This window comes from Myodes glareolus, chromosome 1, assembly GCF_982192425.1.
Source record: "Myodes glareolus chromosome 1, mMyoGla1.1, whole genome shotgun sequence".
Lineage (NCBI taxonomy): Eukaryota > Metazoa > Chordata > Mammalia > Rodentia > Cricetidae > Myodes > Myodes glareolus.
The window spans coordinates 27797044-27810340 of NC_142026.1; the positions used below are offsets into that span (position 1 = coordinate 27797044).

The following is a 13297-nucleotide window of genomic DNA, read 5'->3' on the forward strand; positions in this document are numbered from 1 at the left end:
ACCAGTCCTTTCTAATCCTCGCGAGTCTCTGCGACTGCTACTGAGCCTACAGTCATTTCAAGCATCTTTGAAATTACTGGTGATTCATGGTAACTTTCTAGAGGGTAGAATCTTCCCCGTGGGCGTTCTCAGGAACCCAGGGCATCTCCACTGTATGACTGTAATGACGTTACCTTCCAAAGGTCCGTGGGGAGCAGGCACGTAAGCAACCAAACACAGCTGATGGATAGACATTCTCCAGCGACATCCTCTGGGATCCAAGGGCATAGGGCCCAGCCGTGAGGTAGCTAGGGTTAACAGAAAAATAACTGTTGAGGAGTGAGGATGTCCCTGCTTCCACATCTGGGTCATGTCTTGGAACTTGAGGTACTTAGGAAAAAGGAGTGTCTCAGGCCTAAGCCTATTGGGCCATGCCTGTCAGGGACTCGGGTAGGTGAGGAGCATTACCACCGGAGATGCATGGTCAGCAGGCCTCTCAGGCTGGGCCCCTTAATGTATGCAGGGCCATGTTGTGGTGGAACAAGATGGCTGAAAAGGACTGGGGTCAGGTGTGTGGGGTCCGTGAGACTCAGTGGCCAGATAGCTGAACACCCATGTGACTACCACTAGACACCCTCAGGGTCTAGCTGCTAACTGATTGGGAAGACCAGCTGCACACCTGAGACAGGTGCCTGGAATGCCATACCCGGTGTCCAAGTGGCTGGTGAATCTGAGGGCCCCTTAGAGATCAGTTCTTCTCTGGAATCAGAAATGAAAGCCCAAGACAGTCACAGTGCGTTGAATGAATTTATTTATTTGGTAAATCATGTTAATCAAATTGGTTTTCCAGTTAATTTGTGCTCGATTTCACAACTGGACACGCAGCTGATATGTCAGGTTTTCTAGCCTGGGTACAAATAAGGTCATGTTTATGCTCAAACAATACCTTCTAGCCCCATCGGCTTTAGTAATAGGAATCTGGGCTTTTTCCACAACTAAGTCCTGGGTGTACCCGACTCGCTGATGGCCATTGGCTGTGCTCCAACTCTAAACGTCCCTATTTTCTGTCCTGCTGGGTCAACAGCCAATTACGGACCCATAGGACTGGTAACGAGCGCCCAGAGTCTGGACACACACAGGTAAGTCTCCCTGGGAAAAGACAAGACTTTCCTTCCTTTCACTCACCCTTTGGGGACGAATCAGGGGGTTCTCGAGCCTGTGTCCCCATTTCCAGATCTAGGGTCATCACACTGATCTGACACTGCTGTACCCCTCCAGGAACCCTTCCGCAGTTTAAGGCTCTAGATTCCCTGCCCTCTAGACAATGATCCTCTTGGGGACACAAAGCTCTTTCCACCATCGGGTCAGTTTTAGCATTGGTCATTAATGGGGATGGTGGGTAGTCAAGGCCTGCTAAGCCTTTCCTCTGGGAAAGCCTACCTGGCAGACACACTTGCACATGGAGGGGACTATTTGACTCTGCTGGATGGGCTAACGACTCCTTACACAGAGAGAATTCAGCGGAGGTGGTCCCAAGGCCACAAATGTTCTGCTGGATGTGACACTCAGGCTGTCTCGGAGTCACAAATGGCATCTCTGCCAGGACAGCTGCGAGACAAAACAGAATGCAAGGCTGGGGCCCTTATTTCGGGTCTGCATGGCCCCGAGTCTCCACTGACAGGCTACTGGAGGCCCAACTCTGAGGCGGGCTCTGGATCTGAGACTCTCATCCTCCACAACCATGGCCAAGACCCTTGACGCTTTTCCTTCAGAGGCCCAAAGGTGGCTCCACAGTGCCACCTAAACACTGCCACAGCCTCCATGACCTGGAAGTACCAGCTCTTCCTTGGCTTCCAATCCAAGGACGATGATAGACTCTCAGGAGGAAGCTGCTCTGCCTTTACCTTCTTCCCTAAGGACTCTTCCTAGTCTCTCCCTGCCTCAGCCCTTCAGTCCCATCCATCTACCTTTCTCCTCCTCGCCTCCTTTTCTTTCCTCTCCTCTCCTCTCCCTCTCCCTGCTCTTCCCCTCCTTCCTGCTCCTCCTGTCTCCAACACCTTGCCTCACTTCCATCTTCCGCTCTGTGGGCAGGTCCCAGATGAGAGGCACACCACCATCTTCTCCCATCCCTCCCCACGCCACCACCCCTCCCCCAGTCTCTCATCCCTGGGCTCCAGTGAGTCAGGGCTGTAGCTGCTTCTCTTCCTAAAGACCTTGTGTCTTATTCGTGTGAAGTCTCATGCGTCTCTCCTCATCCCACTCCTTCCGCCTTGCAAAAGCACCCCACAATTTATCCGTCTAATCGTTTCACTCTCCGGAACGGCTGAGTCATGGCAAGTGAAGCTCGCAGCTGTCACTGTGAGCGCCTCCGCCAGAGCGAGACGAGACCATGAAGGCTCCAACACTGATTCAGCTGTCTGGAGTTTCCCTCCAGGAACTGATGAGCGCCTCACCACCTTCTTCCAACCCAGGCCTTCCTGCTGCCTAGTGAAGAAAGCCACCCCCTCTCCTCCCTCCAGTTCCTAGCCAGCTCCCTAGACCTGTCACCAGTGAAAGGACCCAATAAGGACTCCTCCTTCATTCTGTGATGACTGAACCTTGCTTCCTTCCTACTGGTCCCATGATCGGTTTCTAGGCTGTCCAAGGGAGAAGGATGGTCACCTTCGAGAGAGCTATCTTTTTTAGGTTGTCTGAGTCCTGGGACAGCGCTACTACTGATGGCATTAGGAGAGCGGGCATCCAGTTCCAGCGCGGGTGTGTCTCTTTCCTTCCCTGAGTGTATTCTAGACCTTTTCCATTTTGCTCTCTTTCCAGGCTGTCCCCATTGGCCCCATAGTGTCTCCTGCTTCCCCATGACCTGTCTCACACAGCCCCCTCCCTCCATCTAGTCCGTCTCAAAAGCATGAGAAGGTTTGGATGGCCTCTTGCGCCTTTCCAGGGCTGGAAGGAAATCTTTTCAACTCTTAAAAGCCCTCTTTGTCATCATTTCTGTGGGGTCATTGCCAACAGAGCTTCAGAAGGGCCTGGAGAAAAGTGCAAGCTTGCTCCATCTTGAAGGCATATTTTCCCCCTCCCTGTATCTCTGCCAAAATGCTCTCGAATCCCAGCCCTACCCCTTTCTCCATCTCTCCCTTTCTCGACTCTTCCAACAGAATAGAAAGATGGGAAAGCTGAGAAACAGGCTTCTAAAGTTACGTTTTCTTTTTTCGATTCTTCTGCTTCCTACATTTTGGACTTAGAAATGGAGAAGTCACCTGGTTCTTTAGCAAACGCAAACCAAGGGTGACATACGTCAGCCGTCCAGATGCTGTGGGAAGGTCTTAGGGGGATAAGGAACAAAGATGGTAGCGAGCAAATGTTAAAGAGGCACAGGGTGTTTCTTGTGAGAATTTGGGACTGGGCTTTCCCTCCCTTGGGGTACCTTCCCTTAAGCCCTGGAGATCGTGGTGTCCTGCTGGACCAGCTGGACTCGGGAAGGCCGGTGGGCCTTGAGGCCCATGCGAAATTCTTTGATGACAAAGTAATAGCAGAAAACATCCAGGCAGCAGTTGATGTTGGAGAAACACAGGGACAGCTGCAGGAACAAGCTGATGCTCTGCTTGACTCTGCACTCCGAGATAAAGCTGTTCCTCACCAGGAACTGCAGGAAGAACCCCAAGTGCACCGGCAGAAAGGAGACCACGAAGATGACAAGGTTGATAGCGATGGTCCAGATGCAGGCTCTCTGCCGGACCCAGTCCTGGGTGTACTCCCTTCGGCCCATCAGGATGCGGATGCTCCTATAGGAACAGAAGCCCATGATGCTCATGGGAAGGAGGAAGCCAAAGATCTCCAGGGGGAAGAAGACCTTGGCGCTCCAGGTGCCGTCGGACATGTTGTGGAAGCACTTGTAGTTCTCCACCTCCCTGTGGAAAGTGTAGATGGGGATGCTTCCGATCCACACCAGGATCCAGAGGACGCAGCAGATCCCAAAGGTCTTCCTGGGGGACCGGAAGTAGCTGACCAGGAGTGGGTACTGCATGGCCAGGAACCTGTCCAGGCTGATGAAGCAGATGGTGAAAATACTCCCGTACATGCTGATGAAGTAGAGGCACTCCACCAGCGTGCAGAAGCCGCGAGAGGGGGAGTCCACTTGCGGCAGGACCATCTTGAACGGGAGCGAGAGCACAAGCAGTAAGTCGAAGACGGCCAAGTTAATCATGTAGATGGAAGTGGCAATGTATTCTGGCTGCCTCTTCCTCAGGAAGGTACTGAAGCCTCGGATAGCCAAGAGATTGAGGACCAGGCCCAGGAGGAAGGTGGGGATGTGGACTGCCAGCTGCAAGGTACTCATCATCGTATCCACGTCCACGAACGAGCAGCTGTCGCTTGTGTTTAGGCGGCTCATGTTCTTGCCTGCAACACCAACAGCAGAAAAGAGAGTTCCTCTCACCCCCTTGAATGGATGAACAGCTAAGACAACTTGGCGGAGAATGATGAGCCCTTAGCAACCCGTGCTTGATGCACTGCAAGTAATAGGCAAGGGGTTGGGGAGATGGATTGGGGGTAAAGCCCTTGCCATGCAAGTATGAAGATAAAGTTTAGGTCCCCAGAATCCCTAAAATGCTGGATGGGCATAGTGGTCCACTCATCATCCTGTTGCATGGAAGGGAGGGGGGGGGGACCAAGAATCTTGGAGCAAGCTGGTTAACTAGAGTAGCCAAATTGGTAAATTGGTGAGTTCTGAGTTCAAGGAGAGGGAGTCTGCCTCCGTGTATAAAGTGAAGGGTGATTGAAAGAAACACGTGCTATCAACCTCTGAGCAGCGCGCACGCACACACACACACACACACACACACATAAATACATGCACGCATAAGACACATGCATACACATAATCACAAATACATAAAAAAAAAGAAAAAGAAAGAAGCCCATTGGAGCAGCACATACTGTTAGGATACTCTGAAGGGGTCAAAGTAAAATGAGAGTGAGTGCCAGCCGGGGCTGCCCATTTTAAGCCGGCTGTGGTGACACACACCTTTAATCCCAGCATGCAGGAGGCAGAGGCAGGCACAGAGATGAGTTTGAGGTTGACCAGCCAGAAATACATACTAAAACCATCTCAAACAATTAAATTTCAATTTAAAAATGAAAACTTGGGCTGGAGAGGTGGCTCCAGGGTTCAGAGCACTGGCTGCTCATGCAGAGGACCTGAGTTGGATTCCCAGGACCCACATGGAGGCTCACAACCATCTGTAGCTCCAGTTCTAGAGGGTCCAATGCCCTCATCTAACCTCTACAGGCACCAAGCATACGCATGGTGCACATATGTACATAGAGGGAAAAAGTTTATGCACATAAATATATTTCTAAATGAATAAAATGTATAACAGAAAAATTACTTTTAATCCTGCTACTCTCTCTTACAGATGCCTCTTGATTTACTATGGATTTGAGTCCGCTAAACCCATTCTAAGCTGAACATATTGTCAGTCAAAACAAATACATGTGCTAGATCTAATCAAACACCATAGCTTAGCCTAGCTTGTCTGAACATGTTTAGACTCTTGTATTAGCTCGTGGTTGAGCAAAACACTTCACACAAAGCCTGTTTTGGAATGAAATGTTGAAGAGCTAATGTGGTTTATTGACCATTATACTCACTGAGTAGGATAGCTCTAAGACCGTGTTCTCACCCATCATAAAACAAAACCATCGGGACCATTTGCGTGGCATTCCAGTCATTTTCTTATTCTACTCACACATGCACACGCACACACCCTTACAAAATGGACTCTTTTGTATGTGAGTCTCTCCTTTTTTTTTTCCATCAGAACTCCTATTGAAACAAGAAACAACGCAGACTCTGAATCAAGCTGGTTTAAGCAAAGAGAGAATCCCGCATCGTTGAAAACTGCTGGACCTGGTGGTACGCATCTGTGGTGTGAACCTGTAACCCAGAAATCAGCAAGAGGGTGGAGCTGGGACACGAGGATCACATGCTGGAGACTAGCCCTGGCAGCTGAGTGAGGCCTTGACTCAAAATTTAGAAGAAGTAGAAAGGAGCCCGGGGATCTAGCTCAGGAATGGAGCATCTGCTTAGCATATATGACACCTCTGGGTCAGTCTCCAGTAATACAGACAGTGGAGAGGAGGGAAGGGGGGGAGAGAAGAGGAAGAAGGAAGGAAAAGGGGAAGTACTGGGGTGCTAATTACAGGACCCAGCTCCCTTTCACTTTCCTTCACCCACTTTCTTGATTGGACAGCTGACTCCCCCTCTGACTGCAGGGATGACCCAATCAACACATCACATCCCCCCTGGACACAGGACTTGATTTGTCCACTGGTTCAAGGCAAGGCCTATGACCCGTTCAGAGGCAATGAAAACCAATCAGATTCAGGCCTGGGCTTTTTCTGGGGGACTTGAGATGAAAAGCCTGGAGCAGTTCCAGCCTCTGCTGTGCTGAAGAGAAATCCAGGCAGAAAATGACTTTCATGGAAGAAGGGACATTCCCAGAGGGAATGCAGTGTGAGCCCGAGGTCTGCCTAGGACAGCAAAAGCGCTTTCGACAAGTGGAAGCTAAGGACAAGAGAGCTGAGGCTGAGGTGTACTTTCCCAGGGACATGGCTTGGGCAGGCTCTGACCAGGTCTTGTCATAAGTCTGGTCACTTTAGGAGGGTAAGATGGTCATTATAGGATTCAGTATAAAGGACGGTATCCCTGGCATGGATTAAAGACAGATAATCAACCCGGATTTCTAGAACTAGACTTCTAGAGAAATAATGGGAATAGGGCCTAATGCCCACTTCCTTCACTCATCCACCTCTGCCCACCTTTCCTCTCTCATTCTCTCTCATCCCCTCTTCTGTCTCCCTCAAGTGAGGCCAAACTGCTGATGCCCCAGACCCTGGACATTGGGTGACGGTGTTCACGGGTCTGCATGGAAAGGGGCCCTTCATCTGGCTCTTCTCCTCAACAGCGGGCACCTCGGGGACAAGCGCAGCTAAGGTCTGCTCCAACTCTATCGCCCCTCCTTCACTCTCCCCGAGGTCCTGGCTACCAGGAGAGAGACCCCAAGATAAGAGAAGGGGTGTCAACAAAGTCAGCCGCCAGAGAGGACCCTGCCCTCGTGGTCAGGATGTCGCTTTTAGCTTATGCCATTATACTAGAATGCGTTTATAGCTGAGAAAAATCAATTTGAGCATCAATAAAATATCTAAAGAATACAAAAGTGCATGCCTGCATTGTGCCCCGAGGGCTCAGTAGTGCTTTCCAGGGGTAACCATGTGCAACAGCTGCTTGGAAGTTTTCTCCAGGAGTTTCTAGTTACAATCATGTTTTTATACATAAACATAAGTATGGCGTCTTTGAAATAAAAAAAAACCACTATATCTACAGTTCTGTCCCTTGCTTTTCCAGTGAACAATGTATACACGACTCAGTTCCCTCTAATAGCCTCCCTGAATTCATTGCGTAGACTGAACATCATTCATTCAACCAGAAGCCTATTAGCAAACATTTAGGCCTCCAAGTGTCTTCCTGGGTAACAAAGAACTCCACACCACACATCCACCTCTTTTTCCCCCTCTTCGTTTGTCTTTTGAGATAGAGTCTCTTGCTGAACCTGGAACTCCCCGGGGGTTCCAGATGTGCTCCACCGTGCAGAGTTTTTATGTGCATGCCATTGATCTGAACTCAGACCTGCACACTGGCACAGCAAAAACTTTACCCACTGTCTCTACCCCATCCTGCCCTAGACCCAAATTTGGGGATTTTAAAGATTCTAAGTGAAAGACCATTCTCAAACTCTTCGTAACTCCCATTTAAGAGAAAAAAAATATACATAGAGACACGCAGACATTTTTATAGACAGGCAGGGCTATCTCAATAAAGGTTTAAGGTACCCCGCTTGACCCAGGTGGCCTCCTAAGAGCTTGGGGCTTTCTTGTGTTGGACTTTTCTTAGGGTCATGCCACGCCAGAGACCCAAGAAGGCACCTCTCCCGTGACGAGTGCTTTAGACCTGGGCTGGCTGGTTTTATGTGCATTTGACACAAGATAAAATCATCAGAGAGGAGGGAACCTCAACTGAGAAAATGCCTCCACGAGATCGGGCTGTAAGCAAGCCAGTATAAGGCATTTCCTTAATTAATGGTTGATGGGGGAGGGGGAGGGCCCAGCCCATTGTGGGTGGGGCCGTCACTGGGTTGGTTGTTCTGGGTTCTATAAGAAAGTTGTCTGAGCAAGCTACGAGAAGTAAACCAGTAAGCAGCACCCCTCCATGGCCTCTGCATCAGCTCCTGCCTCCATTCAGGTTCCTTCCCTGTTTGAGTTTCTGCCCTCACTGCTTTTGATGATGAACAACATGTTATAGGGAACTGTGAGTAAAATAAACTTCTTCCTCCCCAAGTTGTTTTTCCCCCTATGGTGTTTCATCACAGCAATAGTAACCCCAACTAAGACAGGACCCCTGTGACGTGGTAAGCGTCTCCTAGGGTTGTGCAGGGGAACCTCGGGCAAGGGTTCTCGAGCTCGGGTCTCCCAGGTAACTCTGCTAAGGGCAGAATGGTAGAAGACCCCTGTTGTACGTATGGGGCTTAAAAGTAATGCAAAATGGCAGGCTTCTTTCTCCGGACAAAAATGCTCAGAGCGCCACAGGTCAGTCTCAAAAGTAGCTAGTGTGACTTGGAAACTGCAAGGTAGACTTTGGAGTCATGACAAAAGCAGGCCTTGTCCATTGCAGTACTGAAGGAACAATGTCACAACAGCAGAGGCGATAAACTTACAATAGTCACTACTGAGATCACTAACAGCAGAAAACCAAGGACTGCAAAGATAAGCAAAAAGAAGAAAAACAAAACAAAACAAACAAACAAAAAAAAAACCACCATCTGGGCACACGTACGTGTCTGGGACAAGAGCATGCTCCACAGCTGACCCACCAAATTAGGAAAAGAGAAACATTTGGGACTTGGGGAAGATGGCTCATTGGTAAAGTGCCTGCCATCCAAGCACAAGGACCTGAGTTTAGATCCCCAGAACCCATCAAGAGAGCCCCAGCAGAGTGGTGTGTGCCTGGAACCCCAGCTTTGGTGCAGGGTGGAGACAGGTGGATCCCTTAGCCAGCCGGCCTCAGTTCCAGTGAGAGACCTTGTCTAAAACATGAAGGTGGAGAAAGATCGAGAAAAGACACCTGACATTGGCCTTGGGCCTACACACGTGTGCACCGGCCCCCACACTTACCCACAAAACAGCTGGATGTGGTGGGGCACACTTGTGATCTCAGCACTTGGGAGCAGAGGTAGGGGGGCCACTTGAGCTCAGGGGTTCAAGACTGGACTGGACATGCTCAACACAGACCACCCGCAAAAGGCAAAGAAGTTGGAAGGGAAGGAGAGAGGGAGAAGAGAGAGAAGTAGCAGGTAGTAAAAGGTAAAAATTGGTCTGGTATAAAGCTATGATCTAAGCAGGGCGATGGTGGTGTATGTCTTTAATCCTAGCATTCAGGAGGCAGAGGCAGGCGGATCTCTGTGACTTCAAAGCCAACCTGGTCTACAGAGCTAGTTCATAACAGCTAGAGCTGTTAGACAGAGAAACCCTGTCTTAATTAATTAATTAATAAAGCTGTGATCTAAGGCTGCTGGGATGTGTCCACATCGAGACTGCTCTGTGTGTGTGTTAGACAAGATTCAGCTGTTGCCATACCCAGTAGAACTGCCCTAAAGGTCCCATTTAAATTACTGAAAGATTTCACGTGGGTCCTTCTCAGAAGGTTATCTCTGAAGCTAGAAGATGTACTCTCTACAAACAGACGTAAAGGGACCGGGCTGAAAACAGTCACTTCCAGCAACGGCAGGGTTATTGGGGGGTCTGAAATATTAATCCTCTCAATTCCCTCTGAGGGTTGAGGGGAATTAATCTTTTAAAGGCTCTTCAAAGTGTGGCGGGGGGGAGCTGCAGTGATGGCTCAGTGGTTATGAGCACTTACTGCTCCTACAGAGGACCTGGGTTCATTTCCCAGCACCCACATGGAGTGGTGATGGTATATAACTCCCCTGGGGATTGGATACCCTCTTCTGGCATGTGGTACACATATACAAGCAGCAGTCTCTCAAACACATAAGATGAAAACAAAGAAATCTTTTTTAAAAATAAAAAGAAACTTTAAAAAACCGAGTCTTCACAGGAATACAATAAAATGACATAAATGTACTCTGGGAAAGAGATAAAACAGCCATCCTTAGAGAAGACAAGACATTTATAAAGACCAGTTCACACTCAATGTGAGGCCTGGAGCAAGGCACCTTCTGCTCCAGCCAACCCAGGCCTGCAGCAATCAACAAACCACACTGTAGGTGACCGAGTCCCTCCATGTCGGAAGCAGGTGCTAAGACAGCGTTAGACACCCAAGAAACTGACGGCGAGCAAAGCAAAAAGTGCAGGATGCAAGTGTGTGCAAGTCATAGGGCAGCTTATGCAAGCGGGTTCTCTTCTCCCACCACGTGGGTCCCCCGGGATTGGCTCGGGCTGTCAGGCTTGCCTGCAAGGGCCTTCACTCACTGAGCCATTTCACTAGGCCAAATGTTGGATTTTTTTTTAAAAAGCCTTAAAGTAACCACTGACTACTAAAAATAGGTATCTGTGAGAGCAGAGGGGGAACTAGTGAAGAAGAGAAAGGGGACTCAGCAGGATATATGAGATAACAGGGCTGAGTATGATCAAAATACACGAATATACAGGAAAATGTCATAGTGAAACCTATTCAATATGACTGATGTTTGTTGAATTCCGCGGTTAAAACAGAGCCTCTGTCTTCAAAATCACCAAGGAAGATAAGGAGAAAGAACAAAAACATCAGACTATTCAGCACAAAGCAAATATAACCGGGAAAGAGGCTGAGCGTAGAAATGATAGTAAATATGAAACATCCAAACTGTTCCCTCCCAGCATCCTCAGTTCTGTGAAAAATATATTATTCAAGCCAGGTGTAGTGAAGTACCCCTTTAATCCCAGCACTCAGGAGGCAGAGGCAGGCGGATCTCTATGAGTTCAAGGCCAGCCTGGTCTATAGAGTGAGTTCTAAGCCAGCCAGGGCTTCAAAATGAAATCCTATACAACAAACAACAACAACAAACCAGAACTATTATTCAACCCTGCCCTTATGAAGGGCACACAGGTGACACGGTATGACAGTCCCATGGCAACAAAGAAAACACACAGAAGCAAGCTCTGAGGGCAAATGGCAGAACCAGTAGGGCCTCCAGAATAAAGTCACCCCGGTATTGGGAAGGTTGTTTTCTGGGGAAGAAGTGGGCATGAGAGGAAAGTGGGTAAGAGGTGTGATGGGACTAAAAAATGCTCTACTCATGTGTGATGCTGGCACAATGAAACCGACTATTTTGCAACAGATACATGATAATAAAACAGATACATGATAATAAAAAATTATAGAAACCAAACAAGATATTCACATAAGCGAAAAGTGGGGAAAGAACTGTTTTCTGTTAGTAACGGGAAAATACTCACTGGGAGTATAGTTCAGTGGTAAAACATTTATTTGCCTGGTATATCCAGGCCCTAGGTTAAAACTCCAGCACCTCAAAACAAAATAAAAGAAGGAAAGGAAGATAAAACCGTGAGCGCCAGAGCTGCCATCTCGTGCACAAACTGCATGGAAGAGAAGCGTATAAAGACAGGAGTTAGAGACAAGCTAACCAAGCGAGTGGTGTGAGACTTTAACAGATTCAAGCAGGTCGAGCAGAGAAAAGATAACTCAGAATAGAATTAAGCAAACAGAGTAATTTATGCTACTCAACAGTTTTCAAGTTTGGTTTTAAGCAAATAAGTTACCTATTTTTACCCTTATATTCACAAGAAGCATTGGCCAAAATGGACTATCTGTCTAGCAAGAATAAAACACCCATCAAAACACCAGGGTAGGTCAGGTGTATGTAGGTAGGTGGTGTATGTGCACCTTTAATCCCAACATTTGGGAGGTAGAAGCAGGTGGATATCTTTGACGTTGAAGATATATACAGAGACATACATACATACATACACATACATACATACATACATACATACATACATACATACATACATACATACATTCTCTGGTCTACATAGAGATTTCCAGGCCAGCCAAGCTATATAGTGAGAGCCTGTCTCAACAAAACAAAACAAAAACCCAAGGCAGAAATCATATTGTCTATATTCTTTGACCACACAGAAAAAGTGTAGAAGAAAAATTAGCTGTTTTAAAACTAAAGTGAAAAAGTAGGAAACAAAATGCTTGAGATGTAGTCCTGAATTCAAGACGTTTTTGAATTTTAACAAGACGTTTGTTGTTTAAAAAGTTAATTCACAGCTGGGGTGGTGATGGTGCACAGTTTTAATCCCAGCACTTGAGAGGGAGAGGCAGGCAGAGCTCTGTGAATTTGAGGTCAGCCTGGTCTACAGAATGAGTTCCAGGACAGCCAGGGCTGTTACACAGAGAGACCCTGTTTCAAAAAACAAAAAACAAACCAAACAAAATTAATTCACATGAAACCATTTGGAGACAAATACACTGCCCTGGTTGCTATAATTTACATCATTTTTTCTTTTAAGTGGAAAAAGGGGAGGGGAAAACTAAATAAGTGAATAAGCAACCACCTGAACATTAGAAAGGTGGGGGAAAGAGTCCCAGGAAAATTGGAGGGGGGGGGGAATAAGGATAAAAACAAAATTACCAGAATCCAGAAGTGTAACGGGTGAGCTAGGGGCAGACAGTACACTAGGCTATGGACGTATGTCTAAGGCAATCCTCGGCTACGACCAAGAAAGCAAACTGAAATGTTTATCTAGATGTAGGAGACATTAAGCTCGGAGAGGAAGGACATAACTACAGCAAGAAACACTGTCTGTCCCCTGTGGGCAACCACACGAAACCTTCACACAGCTGACGACATGAAGCACCGGTTACCAGAACCGAACAAGCAGGAGAAGCATCCATTAGAGTCGCAATCATGAAAGAAACCGTGTGCCGTTGAAGACTGCTCATGAATCAAGCAGGCGCTTACTTCAGGGTGTTAAGCCACTGGTGACCCCCATATGCTATGAACTATGTCAGAATACAAGACAGTGAGTGACTTCCGTCAAAGCATGCCCCAGGACCAAATTGGCTATGTGAAGCACAACAGAGAAAAACCAGAGCTCGGCTTATATATGCAGCCATTCTAATTGAGAAGCCACCAGGTAGAACTCAGTATATTATCATTATAAACCCTGTAAAGAAGTCAGAAATAGAAACGAGTTCCAACTGGGACCATTACTAACTAGAGTTGTGGGTCGCATC

General features: G+C 47.8%; 1 protein-coding gene across 10 annotated transcripts in view; it reads right to left on the reverse strand.

Annotated features, from left to right (window-relative positions):
- Window positions 1-773: 773 nt before the first annotated feature.
- The window catches only part of Gpr55 (G protein-coupled receptor 55), a 58252-nt gene continuing 45728 nt past the window's right edge, over window positions 774-13297 (reverse strand). For all 10 annotated transcript variants that reach the window (XM_048428907.3, XM_085697336.2, XM_085697332.2 and 7 more), the window contains one exon: window positions 774-4374. In XM_048428907.3, the coding sequence (XP_048284864.1) occupies window positions 3407-4366 (960 nt within the window). In that variant the 5' untranslated portion in view covers window positions 4367-4374 and the 3' untranslated portion in view covers window positions 774-3406. The remainder of the gene's footprint in view (window positions 4375-13297) is intronic.